The following is a 26,793-nucleotide window of genomic DNA, read 5'->3' on the forward strand; positions in this document are numbered from 1 at the left end:
TCAGACAGCAGCAGATCCCCCTCCCCCCGCCTCTCTCTCTCTCACACTCACAGCAAGCAACATTCCACAGTAATGATTTGCTTTGTCCCAGAGCAGATAAGCAGCCGGCTGTCAGAAACGGAGCTTTGAAAGGGCATATTCGCATTTCTACAGCCGAGTTCAAAACAATGACAAGAGTGGCCACTTGACTTAAGGGGATTATGAGACATTTCCAGAGGCCAATCAGAGCGCAGTAATGCAACACCTCGTTCACACTGGCACTAGGACGTTTCAGCCGAGGCGCAGCAAGTGTTATGCTTCTCGTAGAGGTGGATTACCAGGAACGGCCCAGCTGCAGAATCCAGGCGCTCTACGTGCCTTGTCAGTGTGGACGGGTCATGAGTTAGGGCGCCTGGGGCTGCTTTAATGCGCTCTAACTTGCAAGTGTAGCCAAGCCCTAAATGTGATGCGCTGCAGCTGTGCCACTGGAGCGTTTCAAGTCTACGTCTACACTACAAATTACTCATAATTGATGTTGCTCAGGGGTGTGAATAATCCACATCCATAAGCAACATGAATTATACCAACCTCAGTGCTGGTGTAGACAGAGCTTCTCCCGCCAATAGAGCTACCGCCTCTCACGGAGGCAGGAGTTAAGTTGATGGGAGAGCTCTCCCCCATTGGTTTAGAGCATCTTCATCAGAAGTGCTGCAGCGGTACAGCTCGCCGCTGTAAGTTATGTAGTGTAGACATAGCCTAGGTGTAGACAGATTCATAGTAAGATGATCCTTGACACGCCTAGTTTAATTAGTCCCATTTTCATCTGGATTACACTAGAAAATTAGCTCAAACCAGCTACATCACTCATGGGTGTGAAAAATCCCCACCCCTGAGTGACAGCTAAGATGACCTAAATCCGTGTGTAGACAGCATTATGTTGATGGAAGAATTCTACAGCTGTGCCACTGGAGCATTTTAAGTGTAGATATAGCCCAAGTGAGTGTGCACGTGTGGAATGTTGCCATGTCTTGTGGTTGAGAGATTTGGAGTTTTTCTTAAAGCGCCCGCTCATGGGATCGTGATATTATGTGGTGGTGGTATCGTGTTATGATGTGAGAATCTCATCTTTCACTAGCCCTCATCTTTGCAGAGAAAAGCTTTAAAATGTGACCTGAATGTAATAAATTTAAAAAATTTGGAATTTTACTGAATTTTAAAAATAAAATATCATTGGCTTAAAAATAATCATGAATTTTTGGGACCAGATTCATGATTTTTGAATGCTGGGGGCTGGCACTGTGTGTGTGTGTGTGTGTGTGTGTGTGTGTGTGTATATACCAGTTTGTAAAGATTCCCTTTGACTCCCAGTGTTCTTCTGCAGAAGGGGAGTCAGCCCCTTTGCTTAAGTTTTGTACATCTTGACCTTCGACTTGGAACAGATAAGATGGGTAGGAGCTGCTCCAAACTTGGAATGTCTTTCCAACCTGTCTTTGGGGTGAGGGTTTCAGAAACACCTATGGGAGTGAGACCCCCAAATCCTATTGAAAGTTCCTCTCAGGAAATAAGCATTTTTGAAAATCTCACTCTTAGTCCACTGGACTATGCTGCCCCTACATGTGAGGACAAGTCACACTAGGTGCCGACACAGGAGTGGGCTTGACCTCATCCAGTTAGCTGGTTGCGGGGGGAGCATACAGCAGGCCTAATGCTATCAGCATAACCTTGGGTAGCAGCGCCCGCACCCAGCTGCGAACTGAACCAAAAACAGAGGGACCCACCGCTGTGATTTCCAAAGACCCCAAAAGTCTGTCTTGGGGGAGTGCGAATTACCTGATCGTTAGGAAAAATCAGTGGCAAGCTTTCAACCCCAGCAGTCAGCTCCTGTCTGCTTTTATCGGGCTCAAGGTTGTCTTTGCAAGGGAGAGCGATGGACACTCCCTCTAAATGAAAGACAGAACTCTTTGGTACACCTTCTAGGTTGCCCCACATCACGTGTGAGGGCTGCAGCCCTGAGCTACGCAGGCCCAAAGGCAGGGATTATGCTAATCACAAGGTGCCTAACATATAATTACCCAGCCAGATGCATACGTAGTTGTGATCCCTGATGCCAAGCGAGTCTGGGAGGAGTGAGCAGCTGGGGAGAGTTGGACAGGCGGAAGCCATTTGTTTTTGTATTCCTTTATTTACTCTCTCTCGTCGTCTAGGAGGGGTGCTGCAGGAGAGCCAATGATGCAGGCTCAAGAACGGGGACTTGACCTGGAGTTCGCGCTAGAGGGTGCTAGCATTTAGGTCACAGCCCGGTGACACCAGCTTGCCAAAAAGGGAGTAATACCAAAGGGAAATGTGAAGAGCTTCCTGTTATGAATCCTGTCTGGTGAAGAACAAGTCTTCTCCCCCAGCTGGTGTGGCCACTCTGCCATGTGAGCCCATCAATGTCAAGCACAACTGAGTGCTGATCGGCAGCTTGGAGTCTCCTTGTTGCCTCCATGCTCCCATCTGCTTGAGGTTTTATTTGCCCGCCAGTTCCCGCGTTTTGCAATAAACCCACACGCTGCTGAGTGTTGCACCACAAGCAGCTCAATGAAGACTCTTCGCTTACCATCCTATTCTCCCTGCAACACCCAGCCATGCGATGACTGCATGTACCAGCAGCATTCGCGGTGCTTTCGAGACTTCAGTCGATCCCAAAGAGGCTACCAGAGCTACCGAGGTGTGCCATGGGACCTTGAAAGGTAGGTGACGTGTTTAATCCTTCTGAGCTGGACTTGGGGGCTTAATGGTAGCAAGGGATGCTGTTTGTGGAGATATTTTGTTTACGTTAAGATGTGTCTGAAGGACCTGGAGCGAGGCCCCCAGTCATCTCCTCTCTTCCCCCATTCCAAAGCCCAGTGGCATAACCTCTCCCCATCTCTCCCCGTGAGGATGCTTAGGCAGAATGCTGCTCATGATTAGGGTGACAAGATAGCAAGTGTGAAAAATTGGGAGGGGAGTGGGGGTAATAGGCGCCTATATCAGACACAGCGCCAAATATCCGGACTGTGCCTATAAAATTGGGACATCCGGTCACCCTACTCATGATGGACCATTCTGAAATGTACAGACCCCCAGAGGAGAAGGGATTCACTGCAGGGGAAGCAGGAGGAGGGGAAACTAACTGGAAGGTCACAGATTGAAAGCGCAAGATGGTGGAATGGCCTGGCTCAGTGGTTCTCAACCAGGGGTACGCATACCCCTGGGGGTAACCAGAGGTCTTCCAGGGGATACATCAACTCACGTAGATATTTGCCTAGTTTTACAACGGACAACATAAAAAGCACTAGCGAAGTCAATACAAACTAAAATGTCATACACACAATGACTTTATACTGCTCTATATACTATACACTGAAATGTAAATACAAGATTTATATTTAAATTGATTTATTTTATGTGGTAAAAATGAGAGTCAAAAATTTGTCAGTATTAGTGTGCTGTGACACTTTTGTGTTTTTATGTCTGATTTTGTAAGCAAGTCATTTTTCAATGAGGTGAAACTCGGGGGTATGCAAGACAAATCAGACTTCTGAAAGGGGTACAGTATTCTGGAAAGGTTGAGAGCCACTGGTCTGGATAAAAGGGGGGTCATGGTTTGAGGGGGTTCACGGGCTGGATGCGAAGGGAACCTGGGGTTTGATGGGTGGGTGGGGCTCATGGGCGGGATGACTCGGAGAGCCGGGTTTGATGCGGGAGTTGGATCATGGGCCGGAAAAGCAAATTCAAGTGGAAATCCTTAGTGGCTGAGGCTGTTCCCTTATATTTCCCCTAACTTAGCTGACCCTCCCGCCCCCAAGCTGAACAATGTAAGGTGCCTTTTTTTAAAGGGCAAAGCTTCCGTGGCATGAATCCTGTGTTTTTGCCTGTGTGACTCTAATTACTCAGGGACGGATTGTGATACCCTTTCCCTGAGTAGCTCCGTACTCCACACGTGGTCCCACTGAAATTGACAATGAAACTATTATCTCCAGGGAGTAGTTTATTATGGCGTTAAAAGAATAAGGTCCTGATCCTGCAATGCCATTGCATTGCAAGCTCTGTGGTCTAATTTAGTAAGACATTTTACTGTTGATGAAGTTTAACATATTTTAAATGTACTGCTGGTTATAATCTCTCCCTGGAAGCTTGAAACAAAAAAATATCTTGGCTCTGGGTTGGTGAGATTTAGTCTTTAAATGCAGTGAAACTTTTTTTTTAAGATTGTACAAAATATGGCATTGTCTTTGCAAACCAATACAAAGGAAAAGAACTAGTTCGACCTATGTCCTTCCTAACCGTAGCAGCACCCTTTTCAACTTTTTGTCTGTAATAGGATATGCATCTATTCAGCTACTTTGCATTTCAATGTGAAAACCAAGCCTCAGTGCGATCTTGCACAGTGGTGAGTTTGTGCATGTAAGTGATGATGGAATGCAGAGTAGGGTGACCAGATGTCCCGATTTTATAGGGACAGTCCCGATATTTGGGGCTTTTTCTTATATCGGCTCCTATTACCCTTCACCCCCTGTCCCGATTTTTCACACTTGCTGTCTGGTCACCCTAATGCAGAGTGAGGACGAGATGGGCCATGGAGCTGCCTCTCAGAGCATGAAACCGGATAGAAAAACATCACAGTCGTTTTTCATTTGTGATTTCTCGAAGCAGAGAACTCAAGGGGTTTTTTTTGCATCTAGATGTGACACTGCATCGCAGGGGTTTGTCTATACACAAGCTGGTGTAGTATATTTTAATAAAAAGAACAGGAGGACTTGTGGCACCTTAGAGACAAATAAATGTGATAGTCTCTAAGGCCTGGTCTACACTAACCCCCCAATTCGAACTAAGGTACGCAACTTCAGCTACGTGAATAACGTAGCTGAAGTCGACGTACCTTAGTTCGAAGTTACCGCGGTCCAGACGCGGCAGGCAGGCTCCCCCGTCGACTCCGCGTACTCCTCGCGCCAAGCAGGATTACCGGAGTCGACGGCGAGCACTTCTGGGTTCGATTTATCGCGTCCAGACAAGACGTGATAAATCGAACCCAGAAGTTCGATTGCCTGCCGCCGAACCAGCGCGTAAGTATAGACAAGCCCTAAGGTGCCACGAGTACTCCTGTTCTTTTTGTGGATACAGACTAACACGACTGCTACTCTGAAACCTATATTTTAATAGTATCTTATGGTATATTTAAAGCAGTACAACCCTCCTATTGTGAATGCAGTTATACTGATATAAAAGTGCTTATATTGATGTAGCTTATTCCTTTAAGAGACGGGAAATATATAATACTGGTATAAGGGACTTTTTATATTGATAAAACTACGTCCATGATAGGGGTTGTAACAATGTGACTATTTTGTTATAAGAAAAAAAATCACACCCCTAACCAAAATAGTTATGCTAGTACAAAAACTGCATAGATCAGGCCTGAGTGAAGTGTGTAGCCTCCTTCTGATTGGAAAGGAAGCTTGCCATTTGGAGATCAGGTAAAAGAATTGCATCACTTATCCTGCAAATACAGGGCAAATCTCCGAATTAAATCGTTGTAGATCTGGGAAGCAAGGGAGTACACTAGCTTGACTTCTCAGCAGGCTCATCTCATGAAAGAAATTTCGAAGTGCCCCGCACAGAACACCTTCCTGGCTCACTGTACTGCACGGACTTCAGAGGAGCTTTCGTTAGGTGTGAATTCAAGCGAGTTTTGGAACAAGAACAGCCATGAGCTATTGGAGCTGCAGCACCTGCCATATCTCACTGATACAGCAATCACATTATTCCTTACTGAAAATACATTGCGGCAAACCTGGGCAGGAAATAGAAATCAAAACCTTCAGGGCGTTGGTGGTGCTGAGAACAACAGCTAATGACTCTGTTGTTCATTCGAAAGCAGCATGGGAGCATTTCAATGACGGTTGAATCAGCATTGGCTCTTGTTTCTACATGCGCAGCTGGGTTTGTTTGTATTTTGTATAAAGCAGGGTCTGAACCAGACACTGCCAACTTTAGGGAAGTTGGGATCCCTATTCAAATTTAGCAGCTGGTGCCTTTCTCTATAATTGAGCCAAGGTCCCCGTTCAATCCATCTCCCCCTACATTTTGGAAAGTTCAAATCTAGGTCCCTGATCCAGCAAAGGACCCTTAGATACGTACTTAATCTGAAGTCTTTGAGTCTGTAATGTATTTTTAGATGGGCATATTGCAATTTGGAGACGATTGTATGTGGTCTGTATTCTGAATGCAGCCTGGTGTGAGTGGATGCATCCATAGCTCCCATGGGAGACTGTGGTCCAAATGCCATGGTGATGTAAACAGCAGGGTTAGTTACACACGTTGCACTGAAAAATGGGTGTAGGTGGTGAAGTACTGGAGCTTGCATTCATTTGGCATTCAGTAGGTGATCAAAATGCATGTAAATTGCAGGCCGATGGGGGCGGAAGGGGTGCGTGTATAGCAGGAAAGGCAGAGACATGAGGCTGTAGAGTATAATGTGCCCCCACACCCTATTTTAACTTACCCCACCCCTTCCCAAAACACTCCTGAGACCAGTGCCAGCCCTGGTGTCAGCAGGTGCAAGTCTCGTTGACTCTAATCAGACTTGAAACTGCTTATTAAAGGGGCTAAACGTGGCTCCTGGACAACACCAAGTCAGTGCAGGTTCCACTCATTTTGCACAGCTGGGACCAGATCCTGATCCCACTGAAATCGAAGTAAAATGCCTTGTGATTTCAATGGGACCATGATTTGATTCTTGTGGAGTTAGTGAAAGTTATGTTCTTTTGCCACTTTCACCCATTTTCTGACCAGTTTACACCTGAGATATCACCTAGACCGTCAAGTAGGCTGCTGTAGAGTGAGGGTCGGTATCTCCAGATCTTCAGAGGATGCAGTATCTTGAACTCTGCATTGCTTATGGGGAAACGTAAGGAGGAGCTCTTCAGTGAGAGGTGACTTCATCCCTAGTCCTAATGCAGATTGTTTTAACAACTAGAAATGTGGCCAAGAGGGGCCCTGCACTATAGAATCATAGAGATGTAGGGCTGGAAGGGACCTCAAGAAATCATCAAGTCCAGCCTGCCAAGGCAGGACCAAGTCAACCTAGACCATCCCTGACAGGTGTTTGTCCAACCTGTTCTTAACCTTCCAATGATGAGGATTCCACAACTTCTCTTGGAAGCCTGTCCAGAATTTAACTACCCTTATAGCTAGAAAATATTTCCTAATATCTAACCTAAGTCTTCTTTGCTGCAGATTAAGCCTATTACTTTTTGGCCCAACTTGAGAGTACACCGAGAACAAATATACACTGTCCTCTTCATAACAGCCCTTAACAGATTTGAAGGTTATCATCTCCCCACACTCTTCTTTACTCAAGACTAAACATGCTCCGTTTTTTTTTACTTTTTCTCATAGGTCAGGTTTTCTAAACCTTTGATCATTTTTGTTACTCTTTTCTGGACTTTCTCCAATTTGTCCACATCTCTCCTAAATTGTGGTGCCCAGAACTGGGCACAGTACTCCAGCTGAGGCCTTACCAGTGTCAAGTAGACCAGGACAATTACCTCCCATGTCTTACATACAACACTTCTGTTAATACACCCCAGAATGATATTAGCCTTTTTTGCAACTGCATCCCATTGTTGACTCGCATTCAATTTGTGATCCACTATAATCCTCAGATCCTTTTCAGGAGTACTACCAGTTATACTCTCCACTCAATTATCTAAGTCATTAATAAAAATATTGAATAGTACCAGACCCAGGACTGACCCCATGGGGCCCCACTAGATATATCCTCTCATTTTGATAGTAAACCATTGATACTTTGAGTGCTATCTTTCAACCAGGTTTGCATCCACCTTCTAATAATTTTATCTAGACCCACATTTCACTAGTTTGCTTGTGAGAATGCCATGTGAGACTGTGTCAAAAGCCCTACTAAAATCAAGATCTATCATGTCAACTGCTTTCCTCCTATTCAGTAGGCCAGTAACCCTGTCAAAGAAGGAAATTAGGTTGGCATAATTTGTTCTTGACAATTCCATGCTGGCTATTCCTTATAACCCTATGATCCTCTAGGTACTTACAAACTGATTGTTTCATAATTTGTTCCAGTATCTTTCCAGTGTTGAATTTAGGCTGATTGGTCTATAATACCTTGGGCCCTCTTTGTTCCCCTTTTTAAAGAGAGGTATTATGTTTGACCTATCTCACTGCCAACTCTTGTGATTTTATTGCAAGTCTCATGATATTTGGTGTCTTTATTAGCGCTCCTGCTCCTGGAGTTATGTGAGCCTCTTGGCTTTCATTTAAAGGAGGTAGTAGGTTTTTAGAACTCTTGACCATGAAGAGAAGTTTGAAAATGTGACCCTGGTGAACCCTAAAGACTCAATACCCAGAAAGCAAATAGAAAGAACCCAGCACTTGTTTTTCCTAAACTCTCATGATTTTAAAGCCAATCTCATGATTTTTAAGGCCCGACTCAGGCTTTTTGACTGTTTGGGGTGGCAGCAGAGCCCTGCAGCATTTTGTCTGGGCCGGGGAGGTCGCGGGGGATTCTTGGTACATTTACTAATAGGCGGGGGATGTTTTTCCCCCTTTCCTTTTCAGAGTTCACCAGTTGGGCACCAAACCGAGATTTTTCAAGCCCTGGAAGAGCGCTCTAATCGCTGTGGCTGTAGCGATGGCGGTGGCAATCACCATCGGCCTCCTGGTGTATTTTTTGGCCTATGGTAAGTATTGTGTGTGTTTGGGCACATGGTATGGTGCAGCTCCTTCAGGTTGAGGTGCTTTGCACGTTACTGGGAGCCAGTGTTTCCATCAGCAGAATTAAAACTCATCTGGGGGGAATTACCGCCAACTTCGACATCTCCCGCTTCTTTCCCCCTTCAGCAATCTCTGCTCAATGCTGCCTCCTGCCACTCGGGGTAGCAAGTGTCACTGTCGCTATGGTGTCTCGGTCATAAGGCCACTGTCTTGTACTCTTTTCAGATCCTTCCTCTAAACCCACCTCTGCTGTGATGCCTGCACATCACTGCCGTGTGGCGCTGGTTTGCCAAGGGACCAGCTGACCTTTCTGAGAAACTATCCGTTCTGTTGTTCCCTTCCTCTCTCACCCGGCGTCTCTGTCTTGTCCATCTCATTCGGACTGTGAGCTCTTCTTTGCTATGTGCCTGTACAGCGCCTGGCCCGATGGGACCCTGATCCTTGAGTGTGGTTCCTAAGCACCCCTGCAACACACACAATTTTGGGTAAGCCTGGGAGGGCAGGAGGGAGGGCAGTGTGCCAGTTCGATATTTCTTGCCCATGCTCCGGTGCCGTGTGGGGTTGAATATGAACTGCTGCTTGTTGGCAGAGAGGTTGATGGGGACACCCTCCTGGATGATCTTCCCCCGCATTGTTACAGCTCTGCTCGGTCCACATGGCAGGGTCAGCCCCCACCCCTGTTCTGTTCAACAGGAAGCTTTTATCCACCACGGCCAGCTCTTGCACCGCGGCCGTCTGAAAGGCATTCATGCAGGTGGAGGTCTGCCCACTCTTGGGCCTTCAGATGTTTTCCCAGGAGACCCCGGAGTGGTCTGAGCCAGCCCTGGATGGGCTGTAATGCAAGTATTACCCATTCCTTTTCTTTCCTTTCAGATCAGAGGCTGTTCTATTACAATGGCAACTTTAAAGTCACTAGTGTCCAGTACAGCGATGACCTGGCCAGACAATCCTCAGGAGAGTTTAGAGACCAGAGCGGAAGGATCGAGGGACTGGTATGTCGGGATTTCTCTCTGCTTCCCTCCCTTTGTAAACCGACCATTGAACATGCAGGGGGTGATTAACGTCAAATCAGAATGATGCGCTGTTATGCCAGAAACCTCCGACTCCTGTCCCCTGAGCTCCAGGGCTGGCCTGTGTCAGGGTTTGCTTATCTCGGACAGCCGCCAACTTGGCCAACACGCCGGGGATGTCCAGAGCTAGAAGCGTGAGCTGCCACAGCCCGAGCTAAAGCTTGTGGGTGTAGCGGTAACAGTCTCAGAACCTCGACAGACTCGGCAGGTAGACCTGGCTTCTGCCACTGACCTGCTGTGTGACTGGGCAAAGGCCAATCCCCTGGCCGCTCTGACTCTCTCTCATCTATTTCGATGAGATCGCTGGGACTGGGCCTCTAGTGCAATCGGGGTGAAAATACACTTGAGTTCCAGTCTCCCTTTAGTAATTCAACAAGTCCCCTGGTTGGGTCAGCAAGCCAGCTAATCTTGATCCCATTTGCGGTTTATGATTCTCTCTGTAGGGAAAAAAATGTATTACAGTGTCTGGTCCTGCAAGGTGCCGAGAGCCCTCGCTGTCAACGATGGTTTTGCTGGGAGCTGAGGGCACCCAGCCCCCAGCAGCACCCAGCCCTTTGCGGTCCCTTTGGTATGCTGCATTGGGTAACGACTCTATTGACAGCATGGGGCAGGCATAAGTTGACTGGTTGTCCCTCATAGAGGAGCTATGGAAATAGATACGTACTGCACCGTGAAGCGAAAATAAGAAAGGAAATTACACTTCCCTGCCGGTGATAATTACAGAGTTCAACCCTTTGCAGCAATAAGCAAGCAATTGTGCTCGTGTCTTTTATTCCTCACGACATGACGCTTGTCTCTCTCACCTGCTGTTTAGTGATCTTGCCTAGCTGTTCACTCTCCAGGGCAATCAGCGCTTCCTGCTCTCCCAGCACTACTCAATCATTTAACTGAGGGCTGTGCAACGTAGTCACAACAACATGTCAACTAGGGAAAGCATCCTGCCTTAGGAGGCAGAGTCCTGGGCTGTATTCCTGGCTTTGCCAATGACCAGCTCAGCTGTGTGACCTTGGCTGAGTCACTGCTCTTCTCCATGCGTCTATTTCCCCTTCCACCCTGTGTCTGTCTTGTGACCTGAGACTGCAAGTGTTTCAATGTGCGAACTGTCTCTTACTCTGTGTTTGTACAGCACCTTGCACAAGGGGCCTTGAATTTAGTTGGGGCTTCAGATGCTACCGTAAACACCTAAAAATACAGGGCTTTCAAATGTGTGAGAATCAGAGAATTTGGGGGAGGGGAAAAATCCTCCACAACTTAAAAGAATAATGTTATTTCTTGGATTAATTTTATTTGAGGAGCCGTGCATTCGTTGTTAGCTACATTATCGGATGAACAGTGTTTGTGCTGCTCTAATAAAGACACCGAGGAGTACACCGGCTTTCCTGGAGCCACTCCTACCATCTCCTCTCCCAAGAGCTGTCCTTGCCCCAGAGCTGAACTTCTCCGCAGGTGGCTTGAGCGCCCCAGCTCCCTTGGACCTTTACCATGTGCCCATTACCACAGAAACGTTGTAAAACATCCACCACTCTGCTGTCTGGCTCCCACCCAACAAAAAAACGGTACCATTTCTCCTTTCCTGCTTTTTCTTTTAACCTCCTATGTTCTATCCAAAAAGAATGAATGGAATGTATTCAGACTACCTTCTTAAAATTGCCCGTGGCAATTTAGAAAACAACTCAGTATATACATGAATAATGATAGACTCTTACTGGATCTAATCCTGCCCCTTCATGAAACCAATGGCAAAAGTCCAGCTGACGTAACTGAGAGAAAGAAAGGCTGTCTGTGGTATTTGGAGCAGTTCCTCTACTCTGGGGCAGTTCTAGGAGAAACATTTCCTCTACTCATGAGATTCCTCCTAATTCAGCCCAATCCGCTCCAGACAATTCAAAGCATTCTTATTAATTGGCAGTTTTCTCAGCATTTCGATCCAAAAGGTTTTCACTCGTTTGTTAAAACCCAGCGTCCTGTCCCTTTGTTGTCGTTCTTCCTGCTTCCTAATTCATCTGGCTTTACTCGAATCCCTCTGGGTTCGGTGTTTGAACAGCCATAAGCCTCCACATTGCCATTAATCACAGGGATGCTTTGTAGATAAATGCAGTACGTTTCATAATGATAAACACGGTGAGCAAAGGTGAATCATCCCTAACAATCAGACACGCTCAAGCCACCTGTTGTGCAACTCCTGGCAGTCTCTCCCTGCTCCAATCCTTGTCTGAATAGGCTTCCTTCGTCCATCCTTACAGCAGGTCAGAGATGAGTTGCGTTTAGAGAGCTGGTAGAATACAGGGGAGAGTGACTTCAATACCTTCCCTGGGAGCAGCTGCGTACACATTTGTACTCAGTGCCGCTTCGGTGCTGAGTGCCGACACAGCAAGTAGGAATAACGCTTCCTGCTTCCTTGTCTCCTCGAAGGCCGACGGGAAGGTCAGAAATCATGCCAGCGCGCTGATGAGCTTGGTGCACCAATCAGCACCCAACAACTGACTGGAAAGTCTGGCATACATATTCCCAGGGCCATGCTGGGAGCTGGAGGACATGGGGAAGTAGAGGATGAAAGGTTTCTGCTTCCCGGCTTGCTTACCCCGAGTGGACCTTAGAGTTCCCTCAGCACTTGCTGAGAGAGCAAGATGTTAGCCTGGGGGCCTGATCCAATCTCAGCTCGGATTGCGCTGTTCTGGCTAGCTGAATAAGATATCTTCCCTTCCCACCCTAAAATACACTCAACCAGATCTTCTCCTCCTGTATCTAGGGAGCCAAGGAGCAGGGACAGGGTTCATGGTTTCTGGATGCCCCCCCACAAGCTTATTTTACAGTGGGCCCCCTTACTACCCAGCTGATCTCCTAGACTCCTCAGATACCATTTCCTCTCCGCTGGCTTTTCTGCATCCCCACCCCACCCCCCTAAACCCCACAGTTCCTGCCTTTCCCCATGTCAGATTTTAGTTCGGTTTCCTTTGCCCCCACCAAATCCATCTGTTTTCCCTCAGGCCCCCCCCCCCAGAGGCCAGCTTCCCTTCCCGCTCAATAATAACCTCAGCGGGGGTGCACAGCCGTAGCGCTAGCCTCAGCTCTGCCCTGATCCAGCCACCGAAGGGCTGCGCATCTGTAGTGGTTAGCTTGCCTCACCCTGGTCGGGGTCCCTCAGCTCTCCACGCGGTGGCTTAGCTGGGTGACCTCCACCTCCAGCGGTGGCACTGCAGGGCCCCAAGTAGGGAGAGGGCTGCAGGAGTGGAGCTTTCCTTTTGAGATGGCTTGAAAATCCCCACTTTCAGATTCCTCTTCCTCTGCCGTGGGCCTGGCCAGGTCCGTCCCTCCATCCCCTGCCCTCCCTCCCCCCGCATTAAATTTAAACCCCTCTCCCATGATTCTCCTACTGGGGTGTGGTGTTTAGCCAGCTCCTGGCTGGGTGGGCAGTGGTTGTGGAGGTGCTAGCGGCAGCGCGGCTCCAGAACAAACTGTGCGGCCAAAGGAGAAGTGTGGAGGGGCCAGATCTCTACACATATGCCCCAAGAACTGGGGGGGGTGGAACTTGATTTCCCCAAGAAATCTCAGTCTCTGCAGGTTTGCAAGTCTGCCTCGTCTTCCTTCATGATAATCTGAACCCCCCCCTCCACTTCCCATCCCAGCACTGACAGCGTGTCAGCAAGGGGGTGTGCGGATCAGTGCATCATGTATAAAACTTTTAGGTCTCCTTTCAGATGGAAGGTGCTAGATGCATATATATGAAGGTCAGAAAGGACTATGATGATCATCTACTCTGACCTCCTATAAAACACAGGCCATGGGATTTCACCCAGTTACTCTTGAACCTAGCCCATACCTTGAGGTTGATCAAGAGCATCTTCTTTACAAAGACATCTAATCTTGAATTAAAGACTGAGAATCCACCACATCCTTAAGTATAGCAGTTTAGGATAGACTTACTTCAGTGAATATCACTCTTGAAATAGAATACCTGAGTATGTCTGAGGACAAATAATGGGGGTTTGCAGATAATACATTGTCAGAGCATCAAATCCAGCTTCTTCTCTACCAAATATTGTAAAGGCACTTAAAAACAGTGGGAAATTATTGTTAAAATTTAGAAATGCTATTAGAAAAGTATTGTAGACCATGCTATACAAATAACTTTTATTGTCAATGGGAAAGTATTACAAAATGGATTGTGGGGAAAATGGTCAGTTTTGAAATGAACTACACTGAAGTGGCTGTCTTGGAACTGGGTATATGAAAGGAGTTCCGGATTAGATTACCAGGATGATGTGGGACAGATTTTGTCCTCATTTATACCCATGCTACTTGGTTAGAGGGACGTGTTTAACTGTGACAAGGTGGGTGAGATAATATCTTGTATTGGACCAACTTCTGTCGGTGAAAGAGACAAACTTTTGAGCTACACAGAGTTCTTCAAGTCCGGAAAAGGTACTTTGAGCAGCACAGTTAAATACAAGGTGAAACAGATTGTTTAGCATAGGTAGTTAATACATATTCTAATCTAAGGGATCATTCAAGGTGGAGTGGCCTATTGACACTTCTGCAGTCATATGGGAAAAAAAGGGGGTGCTGGTTAATGGGTTACAGATTGTTGTAATAAGTCATACATCTGGTGTCTCTGTTCAGTCCATGATTTTAGTGTCTAGCAGAATTATGAATTTAAGTGCCCAGGCTCATCTTTTGAAGGTGTTGTGCAGGTTTCCTTTGAGGATGAGGACTGAGAGGTCAGATATAGAGTGATCGCTGTGTGAAAAGTGTTCACCCACAGGTGACAGGATGTTTTTGTCTTTTATCATTTTCCTGAGTGAGTTCATTTGAGAGTGTAGTGATTGTCTGGTTTCACCCACATAGTTGTTATTGCAGCATTGAGTGCATTGCATGAGGTACACCATGTGTTGTGATAGGCATGTGTAGGACCCATGGATCTTGAAAGGTGAGTTGTAGGGGGTGTTGATCATTGAAGTAGTGGAGATATATCTGCAGGTTTTGCATCTGTTGTTCTGGCAGGGTCTAGTGCCTCTTTGAGTTGGTGTGGCCTGGTTTGTGTGGAGCTTGCTTCTGATAATGAGCTTGGAGAGGCTGGGAGGTTGTTTGAAGGCCAGAAGAGGAGGTTCAGGAAAGATTTTGTTCAGGACGGGGTCCCCATTGAGCATGGGTTGTAGCTGTTTGATGATACCCTGTATGGATTCTAGTGTGAGGTGGTAGGTGACAAGTAGGGGTGTGCAGTCGGAGGGAGGGGGGTTATTTCTGTATTTAGCAAGTTCTCTTGGGGTATTCGGGTGGCCTGTTCCTTGAATCGATTTACTTCTCTGGTGGCGTGTCCTTGTTTGGTGAAGGCAGTTTTTGCCAGCGACCAGGAGGAGGGTGGTCTAGCTTAGTGTCCAGTGCAGGCAGAAGGTGAAGTGGCCGGAGCCAGAGCTGTAGTCAGTTGCCAGAGCCAGGGTCAAGACCGGAAATCAGGAACTGTATATAAGAGCCGGGGGTCGAGCCAGAGTCCACAGTCAGGAGCCAGAGGCAAGGTTCAAAACCAGAGGTCAGGAACTTGAGCAAGCAGGGTAGCAGGCAAGGAAGAGTTCAAGGCAGGGACGGGACAGAGGCAAGGCTGGGTGCAAGGCAGGGCCAGATAGGAATAAGCTAGCGCAGGAGTGGCACACTGGTGGGCATGAGTGTTGAGAAGCTAGCGAGCGGCTGCTGTTGCTGGCTCAGGAACCAGCCTGCTGGCCTCAGAAGCCAATCAGGTTGTGTGGTTATCCGGCAGCTGTTGCAGGCCAGCTGTACAGACGAGGCTGTCTGGAGACTAGCTCTGCTGCCGGCCCCAATTCCTGACAGTTTTGAGTGTGTTAAGGTGTGTGTCCCGGCCTCTCTCCTTGGAGCAGGTTCTGTGGTATCTGAGTGCCTGGCTGTAGGTAACCGATTTCTTGGTGTGTTTGGGGTGGTTACTGGATCTGTGAAGGTAGGTGTGGTGATCCATGGGTTTCTTGTGTGTAGTTGTCTGTAGAGTTCCATTGTTGAAGCTGATTGTGGTGTCCAGGAAGTTGATGCAAGTGTGGGAGTGCTCCACAGAGTTTAATGGACGGGTGGTGGTTCCTGAAGTTGTGGAAATCTATGAGGGAGTTTGTCATCCGTGCAGAGGATGAAAATATCATCAGTTTATCTCAAGTATATCATTGGTTTGGCGGTGCGTTTGTCCAGACATTCTTCTTCAAGGCAGCCCATGAAGAGGTTGGCATACTGGGGAGCCGTCCTAGTACCCATGGCTGTTCCCATGGCTTGGACAAAGTGTTTGTTGTTGAATGTAAAATTGTTGTGGGTGAAGATGAAATGGATGAATCTGGCAATGTGTTTGGGGTGTGTGACGGGTTGGATCACAGAAACCCCCTTGGGAACTGCCAACTGATGTGCCAAGACTACTTCTGCCCCTGCTTTCCCTGCCAGCCTGGGACTCCAGCACCCTGTCTTGCTGAGCCAGACACGCCAGTCTGCTCCAACACCGACCCAGGGTCTGTATCACGTGCCCCAAAGCTGCAGACTTAAGTGAAAGGAGTTTACAGAAGTGTTCCTGTCTTTAACACTCAGATGCCCAACTCCCAATGGGGTCCAAACCCCAAATAAATCTGTTTTACCCTGCATAAAGCTTATACAGGGTAAACTCATAAATTGTTCGCCCTCTATAACACCGATAGAGAGAGATGCACAGCTGTTTGCCCCCCCCCCAGGTATTAATACATACTCTGGGTTAATTAATAAGTAAAAAGTGATTTTATTAAATACAGAAAGTGGGATTTAAGTGGTTCCAAGTAGTAGCAGACAGAACAAAGTGAATTACCAAGTAAAATAAAATAAAACAGGAAAATCTAAGCCTAATACAGTAATAAAACTGAATACAGATAAAAATCTCACCCTCAGAGATGTTTCAATAAGTTTCTTTCACAGACTGGATGCCTTCCTAGTCTGGGGACAATCCATTCCCCTGGTACAGCCCTTGTTCCAGCTCAGGTGGTAGCTAGGGGATTTCTCATGATGGCTCCCCCACTTTGTTCTGTTCCATCCACTTATATATCTTTTGCATAAGGCGGGAATCCTTTGTCCCTCTCCGGGTTCCCACCCCGCCTTCTCAATGGAAAAGCACCAGGTTAAAGATGGATTCCAGTTCAGGTGATATGATCACATGTCACTGTAAGACTTCATTACCCACTTGCCAGCACACACATATACAGGAATACTCACAAGTAAAACAGAGCCATCTACAGTCAATTGTCCTGGTTGATGGGAGCGATCAAGATTCCAAACCACCATTAATGGCCCACACTTTGCATAATTACAATAGGCCCTCAGAGTTATATTTCATATTTCTAGTTTCAAGTACAAGAGTGATACATTTATACAAATAGGACAACCACACTCAGTAGATTATAAACTTTGTAATGATACCTTACAAGAGACCTTTTGCATGAAGCATATTTCAGTTAAATTATATTCAAATTCATTAGCATATTTTCATAAAATCATATAGAGTGCAACATCACAGGGTAGATCTCAGAGGGTTGTCCATTGTCTTGTAAATATTAGAGTCAGGCAGCTATGCTGTCACTGTGAGGGATGTTGATGTATAGAGAAGTGACATCCATGATGGCAACGATGGTGTTCTGAGGGAGGTTGTTAATGTTGCAGAGTTTATGGAGGAAGTCAGTTGTGTCCTGGAGGAAACTGGCCCTTTGTGTGGTGAGTGGTTTGAGGACGGTTCTTATGAGTCCTGATATTCCTTTAGTAAGAGTGCTGTGGCCAGATATGATGGTTCTGCCTGGGTTCCCTTTTTTATGTATCTTGTGAAGTATATAGAAGGTCCTTGGGGTGCATTCATGGGGGGGTAAGGTTGTAGAGTTTCTCTTGGAGTTGTTTGGGGAAAGATTTGATGATATCCTCAAATTCCTGGGTAAACTGTGGTGCGGGGTCTTCTTTGAGTTCTTTATACTGTAGAAGTTGGTGTCGGAGAATTGTCGGCTGGTCTTGTTAATAGTTGAGGACTATGATGGCACCCCCTTTGTCTGCTGGTTTGATCACTATCTGGTGGTGAGATTTCAGGGACTGTATGGCTGTCCTCTCGGTGGTGAAGAGATTGTGGTGGATGTGATGTTTAAGGATTTTCCGGTCAGTTTCTTTCCTGAAGCAACCAATGTAATGATCAAGAGTGTGGTTTCATCCGCTATATGGTATCCAGTCAGATTTTTTTTTTCTTATGATTGTTAGTGGGGACGTGGTAATTGTGAGTGGTGTCATCATTTTTGTGAAAGAATTCTTTGAGGCAGAGTCTGTGGAAGAATTCTTAAGAACATAAGAACGGCCATACAGGGTCAGACCAATGGTCCATCCAGTCCAGTATCCTGTCTTCCCACAGTGGCCAATGCCAGGTGCTCCAGAAGGAATGAACAGAACAGGTAATCCTCAAGTGATCCATCCCCTGTTAGTCATTCCCAGCTTCTGGCAAACAGAGGCTAGGGACACCATCCCGGCCCATAATGGCTAATAGCCATTGATGGACCTAACCTCCATGAACTTATCTAGTTCTTTTTTGAACCCTGTTATAGTCTTGGCCTTCACAACTTCCTCTGGTTGACTGTGTGTTGTGTGAAGAAATACTTCTTTTTATTTGTTTTAAACCTGCTATTAATTTCATTTGGTGACCCCTAGTTCTTGTGTTATGAGAAGGAGTAAATAACACTTCCTTATTTACTTTCTCCACACCAATCATGATTTTATAGACCTCTATCGTGTCCCCCCTTAGTTGTCTCTTTTCCAAACTAAAAAGTTCTAGTTTTATTAATCGCTCCTTATATGGAAGCTGTTCCATACCCCTAATCATTTTTGTTGCCCTCTTCTGTACCTTTTCCAATTCCAATGTATCTTTTTTGAGATGGAGTGACCACATCTGCACGCAGTATTCAAAATTGATTTATATAGAGGCAATACAATATTTTCTGTCTTATCATCTATCCTTTTCCTAATGATTCCCAACATTCTGTGAGCTTTTTTGACTGCCGCTGCACATGGAGTGGATGTTTTCAGAGAACTATCCACAATGACTCCAAGATCTCTTTCTTCAGTGGTAACAGCTAATTTAGACCCCATCATTTTATATGTATAGTTAAGATTATGTTTTCCAATGTGCATTACTTTGCATTTATCAACATTGAATTTCATCTGCCATTTTGTTGCCCAGTCACCCAGCTTTGAGAGATCCTTTTGTAGTCCTTCGCAGTCTGCCTGGGACTTAAGTGTCTTGAGTAGTTTTGTATCATCTGCAAATTTTGCCACCTCACTGTTTACCCCTTTTTCCAGATCATTTATGAATATGTTCAATTAGACTGGTCCCAGTACAGATCCCTGGGGGACACCACTATTTACCTCTCTCCATTCTGAAAACTGACCATTTATTCCTACCCTTTGTTTCCTATCTTTTAACCAGTTACCGATCCATGAGAGGCCTTTCTCTCTTATCCCATGACTGCTTATTTGTTTAAGAGCCTTTGGTGAGAGACCTTGTCAAAGGTTTTTGGAAAGTCCAAGTACACTATATCCACTGGATTACCCTTGTCCACATGCTTGTTGATCCTCTCAAAGAATTCTAATAGATCTCTGAGGCATGAGTTCCTTTCACAAAAGCAATGTTGACTCTTCCGCAACAAATCCTGTTCCTCTATGTATCTGATACTATAATTTAACCAGTTTGCCTGGTACTGAAGTCAGGCTTATCCGCCTGTAATTACCAGAATCACCTCTGGAGCCTTTTTAAAAAATTAGTGTCACATTAGCTATCCTCCAGTCATCTGTTACAGTCGCTGATTTAAATGATAGGTTACATACCACAGTTAGTAGTCCTCCAATTTCATATTTGAGTTCCTTCAGTACTTTTGGGTGCCACCTAGTCCTGGTGACTTATTATTGTTTAATTTTATCAATTTGTTCCCAAACCTCCTCCACTGACACCTCAATATGGGACAGTTCCTCAGATTTGTCACCTAAAAAGAATGGCTCAGGTGTAAAGATTGATGCAAATAATTCATTCAGCTTCTCCATAATGACCTTATCTTCACAGAGTGCTCCTTTAGCATCTCGATCATCAAGTGGCCCCTCTGGCTGTTTGGCTGGCTTCCTGCTTCTGATGTACTTAAAAAATGTTGCTGTTAGTTTTTAAGTCTTTGGCTAATTGCTCTTTAGATTCTTTTTTGGCCTGCCTAATTATATTTTTACACCTGAGTTAATGCAATGACTAAACAACTAGTTCTATTTATTAGATCCATTTGTAAGGCACCCATCATTCTGGTATCGGGGTGCACTTTACATAGCATGGATTATGAGCCATTAACAATCCCAAATATAGGGCCTTATGGTGGAGTGGTTGTTAATTTTGTTATATAGTCCTTACTCTGGCAAAGTCTAATTCAACTGAATGACAATGAGAACTAAGTAAAACAAACAAACAAAAAGGAATCCGTTGCTTTATGGAACTCATGCTTTTTAGGACCTTATGAATTAAAATCATCACCTACATAGTCCCATGGTTTTAAAGAACAGAAGACAGGAAAAAACTTGACTGCATGGAATTCCAGGGCCAACAGCTAGCTGAAAAGCTAGTACGAACAGGTGTGTCTTGTAAGGTACTTTAAGGACCTGGATCCAGCAAAGCGCTTAAGAATGTGAGTTGTTCTTTTGACGTCAGTGGAACCACTTGCAGGCTTAAACTGAAGCATGTGCTTTGCTGGATCTGGGCCTTATTGTGCCCAGGTTTTGGCTCAGGCATACATCCAGCAGGAGTAGATCCCACAGGCGGGAACTGGCCACGGAGATCTTCCTGGAGCACCAGCTTCCATGAGCTTTCCTTTGGGGACAGGGTGATGGAGTACACCCAGTGACTGTAATTGTGGTGGTGGCAGATAAGAGGAGAAGAGGGAGGACTAAACTCAGAAGTGATGTACAGGGTGGTGGGAATTACATATTGGGAAGCATGTAGTTGTAGCCCTGTCAGTCCCAGGATATTAGAAACACAAGGTAGATGAGGTAATATGTTTTATTGGACCAACTTCTGCTGGTGAGAGAGACAAGCTTTCAAGCCACACAGAGCTCTCCTCCAGGTCTGGAAAAAGCACTCAGAGCTGAAGAGGAGCTCTTTGTGGCTCAAAAGCTTGTCTCTCTCACCAACAGAAGTTGGTCCAGTAAAAGATATGACCTCACCCACCCTGGCTCTCTAGTACTGGGAGGAGGGTATATGAGAGTCCAAAGGAGTCTGAACTGGAATATTTTACAGAGGAAGGAGGTCTAAGGATGTGTGGAGTAAAGCAGAGGCCTACTTCACCATACGCCTGTTTGTACCCTCCTGCTAACGCTTGTCCTGCTACAGCTCTCGCTTCTCTCCCCGTAGTGGGCGAGGTACACCTGTGAGACCAAGACTGAGTTGGCCAAATTATAAAACCAGCTATGGTGTGAGAGGGAGTAAATTACACATTGGGAAGTGGGCGTGAGTCTCCGCAAGCCTGGGTTAGTTTAAATTTACATGTTGAAAGGGCTGGGAAAAGGTGTGAATTAGACATAGTCTCTCCCGACCTAAACTCCCTTCTGAATATGACCCACTTTTCTAAAACTCGGGCTTAAGTCATTTCAGCCATTCTAGTTGGTGGCCAACATTTGGAACTTTACCTGGAAATGGATTTGCAGTGAGGGCAGGGTATGATCCACTGGGGAAATATGCTTCCTTCATCTGCCTCACTCGGAAGGCAAGTATTGTAGCTACATTCTGCACTAGCCAAAGCTTTCAAAGGGCCATCAAGGCTAGTCCTAGGCAGGGGGTCTTGCACTAGCAAGTCTCCAGCAATGTGATGTTCCTATTTTTATCAAGTTTCATAAACTTCATGGGACAATATTTTTAAATATAGTTCCCTAAAGTTAGGCTCCTATGTCCTTATTTAGACAGGTGCTGGGTGCACAGGTTACTTAGATACCTAAATGAGGACTTAGAAGTAGACCCAGTCAAAATGGTTTATTCAAAGATTTTTTTTTCCTACTAAGATGATCTTTTTTTGTTTTGTTTTGCTGAAGATTTGGGGTTTAAAAATATGTGCATATCATGAAAAACTAAAAACTTTCTACTTTTCTAAATAAAGGTTCTTCATTTTTTTTCAATTTAGGATTTTTTCCCCTTCTTCTCCAGCCTTTCTTACCTTTTGCCCTTTTCCATTTTACCATTGGAAAAACACCACAAGTGTTAGTTTATATTTTTTCATTAAACAAATAGAAGTTCTACTTTTTTCATGGCACCTAATTTCAACAACAACAAAATTTGTCAGTGGGGGAGGGGCTTTTTTCCTGACATACACATACCATTTTTGACAAGCTCTGCTTAGGAGACCTAACTTTAGCTAACTGAATAGTTCTTGTTTTTCCACAAACATGGCTACCAATCTATTCTGTCACAATGGGGGCTCCCTCTACAGGTGAAAATGCTACTCTACATGTGTTACTCAAATGTGACAAAAGAGTATCCTGCCGACTCCTGCACAAAGCATGGCATTAGACCGGGATTATAACCCCAAACAGCAAAACCAAATGTCTCCCTGCAGCTCAGCCTCCCGGGAAATGGGGCTGAACAACGGAGGAAGTTGGCATGATGATGACTGATTTATTTAGCTATTGGGTTGGAGGTTTATAATATACTCAACGTTCAGTATAAAGCTGTAGGAAATAACCAAGTTGTGGTTTTACAGAGACTTGATGCACACTGTACCCTAAGAAAGACAGTTACATACAAAAGGCATCATTTCTTTATTTGTGTCTTAAGTTCATTCAGTATTTGGGAAAATACTTGAATATGTGCTTGAAGTTAAGTACATGCTTAAGTGTCATTGAAGTCAATGGAACATACACATATGTTTAAAGTTAAGCATGTGTTAAGGTGCTTCTCTCAGATGAGATGCTGTACCGAATCAGGGCCTTACTCAGTTACCTGTGTTTATATAGGTCTTTCACTTAGCAACAGGGGAGAGAAAAAAAGTCACAAAACCCCGGGAAATATGATTTAGGTCCCAGAGTTAGCAGATCCAGTGTGGTATCTGAAACTACTTATTCATTATTTTTGTCATTGACATGATTTCAAGTTGACGGTGTTCCTTTAAAACTGCAAATATACACCCAGTGTTTGCCTTAGTTTACAGCTCTTTGCATTTTTTTTTTTTAATGGAAAGAATTGTCGGAGAAAAACACAGTTCTCACTCTTTTGGTTGGGTGCAGCAAAGTCCGATACTTTATTATCTCTAGCAATTGCGTGGAGGGAGAGCGTGCACTAGGACACAGGGTTTCCCCCTCCTAGGCAGGTCTCTCAAAAGATAAACAATTAAGGCAAGCATTTATACCTTTTGTTACATACAATAATGAGCAACAGCTGCATTTTGTTTATACATAGGTCATCCTGATATCTTATTTTTCTCACTTATTTAGACTTTAGTCTACATTCCATATTATCTACACAAGGTCGCAACAACTTCTCACACAGTTCTTTCCCACTTGCCTCCCACAATCCTCACCTCTACAAGTCTCGTGTTATTAGGGTTACAGTTAGCCTGACTCTTGCTAACAGAAGAGACTGTTTGCATTGACATCCACTTCCAATCCCTATCAGGCCTTGCTCTACTTCCACACACACCCCTTTTGTACTTCTAGTACAACAAACATCACGATGACATCCATACCAGCTGCTTTTTCATTTTCCCCTTGGTTTATCAGGGTGCCAGATGTAATAAACATTCCCCTGCATATAAGAAAGCCTGGAAAAAAGATACCAGGAAGGATCTTTTTGCAAAAAAGGGCAAAAGCAGGTCATTTGCCTGCAGGTCTAATGGGTGCCCCAAGTGCAGCCGTTGGGCTGTTCACTGGAGCAGGGTCCCAAGTCAGTACTGAGAAGAGGAAAGACTAGAAAGAAGCTCTTTGGAACTGACTTGAGGCTCTGTTACAGACAAACTTGATACAGGAGCTCCTGCCAACGTATGGCTAGAAAAGATGCACAAGAAACCCAGGTATAAGTTTCAGAGTAGCAGCCGTGTTAGTCTGTATCCGCAAAAAGAACAGGAGTACTTGTGGCACCTTAGAGACTAACAAATTTATTTGAGCATAAGCTTCGAAGAAGTGGGCTGTAGCCCACGAAAGCTTATGCTCAAATAAATGTGTTAGTCTCTAACGTGCCACAAGTCCTCCTGTTCTTTTTCCAGGTATAAGTGAAGACAGAAAAAGTAAATAACCTAAATGCCATGAAGAGCAATTACCAATAAATTGGGATTTCAGATCTGGAGTGTATGATTGAAATGGAATCTTATCTTGGTTACACAGCTGTAAATCCAGAGTCATTCCACTGACTTAAAGAAAATTAAATCAGTGGAATGACTCTGGATTAACACTGGTATAACTGAGATCAGAATTTGGCCCTCATAAAAGCCTCCATGTAAGCGCTCCATAGTTGATATTCCAAGAGGCAGTTGTTTAAAACATGCAATCAATTAGGGGGGAAAGAATCAAAACAAACCACCGTGCATGTGTGAATTATGATTTTTCAAACCCTCTTAACAAGACCACATCAAAATGAATCTTCCCAGGGAAACTGAAAACCACTCTTCTCTGGAGGGCGATTTCCCTCCAAACTTCAGCTTCTCACCTCCACCTGCTCTGGAGCTTCGGCTGTTCAAAAAACAAAATGCAAAATGTTGTTATAATGGGGAAAGTGCAGTTAAAACAAAACAAAACAAAAAACCCCCTCTCCTTGTTCTCCAAAGTGTCTGACCCATTTCTCTCCGAATTTGTGAAAACATTCATTGGGCCGGAAAATTTCATCTGCAGGGTGAACGTTTTAGAAAGTTAGTTATGAACAACTGAAAACAGGGAGTAGGAATGGAAACACTTAGGTGCCCTTAACTGTGGCTGCCACTATTACTACTGCTGTCATGAAGCTATAATGCAGCAAAGCGTCTGTCAAATCGGTTGCATTAGGGATAAACATCGTGGTTGTTTAAATCCTGAAGTAAAATTCCCTCTTCAGGAACTAACATACTTGATTAGTTATTTGTCCTCAACGGCTGACACATCAAGGAACCATCCAGATGAACTCTTTACGGCAGTGTACAATCGGATTATGCCTGCCTGCCTCGTTTCTTTGGGAGTCCCTTCCGTTTGATTTCTGATGTGCTTGTGATCTCCTTTGTGCATAGACTGAGTGAGGAATACTCTTTCCTGCCCTTTCAGTTAGGAGAGATGCAGGCCCCTGATGGACCATCCTACACTAGTTGTGTTTATTTGCGTTCTGCTGAGGATGTTCTCTATTCCTGGGCTGCCTGAAGCCCACAAATTGTTGCCGTCACCCTCTTTCCCTCCATTTTGTTTGCTTAAGGCAAATGATGTTGCTGTGGAGTCATTACTGGCTGGCATTACCAGTGTCTCAATTAGTAAAGGGGGTGTATCTGCTTCCAGAAAGCATGCAGAGGTCCCTCCTCGCTCAGGGATCCATCAGCTGATGCCAAAATGCTTTCCCATTACCAGCCAGCCTCCATCTTCTCAAGGAGAAAGAGATTGAGAAGGCCACCAACTCTATCCTGGCTTAAGACGTTGCTTTGGAGTGGAGACCTCACTTGTCAGACTTCAAATGATCTGCTCCTGGCTACAGCTCTTGAGCAGTTCCACGCTGAGACCTCTCAGCAGGTTTTGATACATCAGCCATGGTATGATGCCTGGGAAAATAAGAGGCATTGCTGAGATGTCTGGAGCTGCTCTCTGAGATGGAAGCCAATCAATGGGGTTGGCCAACCATGTGTCAGCAATAAGGTATTTAAAATGTGATGTCCCTGAAGAACAGGTTTCCGTAGACATGAAACCTCTTGGGGCATGTCTACACAGCAGTTGGGAAGCATGCTCCCAGCTACAGCATAGACACGCCCTTGGGGAAATCATTTCTAAACAGAGGGTAGATTGTCATCAGTATGACGATGCCCAGCTACACTGTAGACCCCTGCCCCGTCCATAGCCCATGGTGACTGCACAACATCAGCACATACCCTTCTCACTATGGGAGCCTTTATTCCCGTCTCTTCTGATCCCTTTCTCTCCCCCTTATAAATTGGATCCATTTGTTTGTATGTGTTTGTAAAATATCACCCTCTTAAACTTGTTTTTATTACATTGTGTTACATGGGTATATTCTCTTGTATAGTACACAGGGAAATGGAAGCTATTCTGTGTAATATTTGTTATTAGTAATTATTAATATTTTAGTATTATTTTCCATTTAAAAGCTATAAAGAAAGCAATTGAACCAAATGACTAGTTACATTTTATAGTGATAGTAGGAAAAAAGTCCCAAAACAAGCTCTAGAGCCAAAGGAACCAATAGGGTATAAAAGAAGAGCACTTTCCGAACCCGAATGTGGAAGAAATATATCTGGCACTGGTTGGAGATATAGGAGCCAATGTTTGGAAGTCAACAGGACTTGTGCTCCTGAGTCATTTGGGTGCTTTTGAAAATCTCACCCACATAGTTCAGCGGGTTTTGGCAAACACCCCAAAGTTCCTAGCCTTTTTCCACATCCTTTAGTAGATCTTGCTTCCTTAGGAATTTCCTTTAACATCTCTGGAGTGTTCCATGAGGAATTAACAGAGTTATTAGAAAGAAGAACTAGTACTGACGTCTCGATGTAATTCTTAAAGGAGGAAAATTTGTGATAACATTCAGTATGAGGGGAAAATGCCCTTTCACATTCAAGTGTGGAATTACACAAACGAGAGACAGAAATCCAGTACTGGGCTTACTTGCTTACACTGATTGCTCAGGTTTGAAATGTTCAGTATCATAACCGGGAAAGGAACTAGGACATCCTTCTTATGTCTGGCTGGATCACCTGACCTCTTTTAGTCTGAAAACAAAGACTTTTGTCTGATGGTTGACTCATAT

The 26,793-nt window shown here is 45.0% G+C and overlaps 1 protein-coding gene across 1 annotated transcript in view; it reads left to right on the forward strand.

The window, feature by feature from the left end:
- Window positions 1-2,619: 2,619 nt before the first annotated feature.
- LOC112113544 (transmembrane protease serine 11C-like) overlaps window positions 2,620-26,793 on the forward strand; it is a 59,273-nt gene continuing 35,099 nt past the window's right edge. Inside the window, exons 1-3 of the mRNA XM_026653282.1 lie at window positions 2,620-2,711; window positions 8,599-8,720; window positions 9,628-9,746. Of these exons, the coding sequence (XP_026509067.1) occupies window positions 2,620-2,711; window positions 8,599-8,720; window positions 9,628-9,746 (333 nt within the window). The remainder of the gene's footprint in view (window positions 2,712-8,598; window positions 8,721-9,627; window positions 9,747-26,793) is intronic.

Source organism: Terrapene carolina, unplaced genomic scaffold (assembly GCF_002925995.2).
Source record: "Terrapene carolina triunguis isolate 2854851 unplaced genomic scaffold, T_m_triunguis-2.0 Scaffold136, whole genome shotgun sequence".
Classification (NCBI taxonomy): domain Eukaryota; kingdom Metazoa; phylum Chordata; order Testudines; family Emydidae; genus Terrapene; species Terrapene triunguis.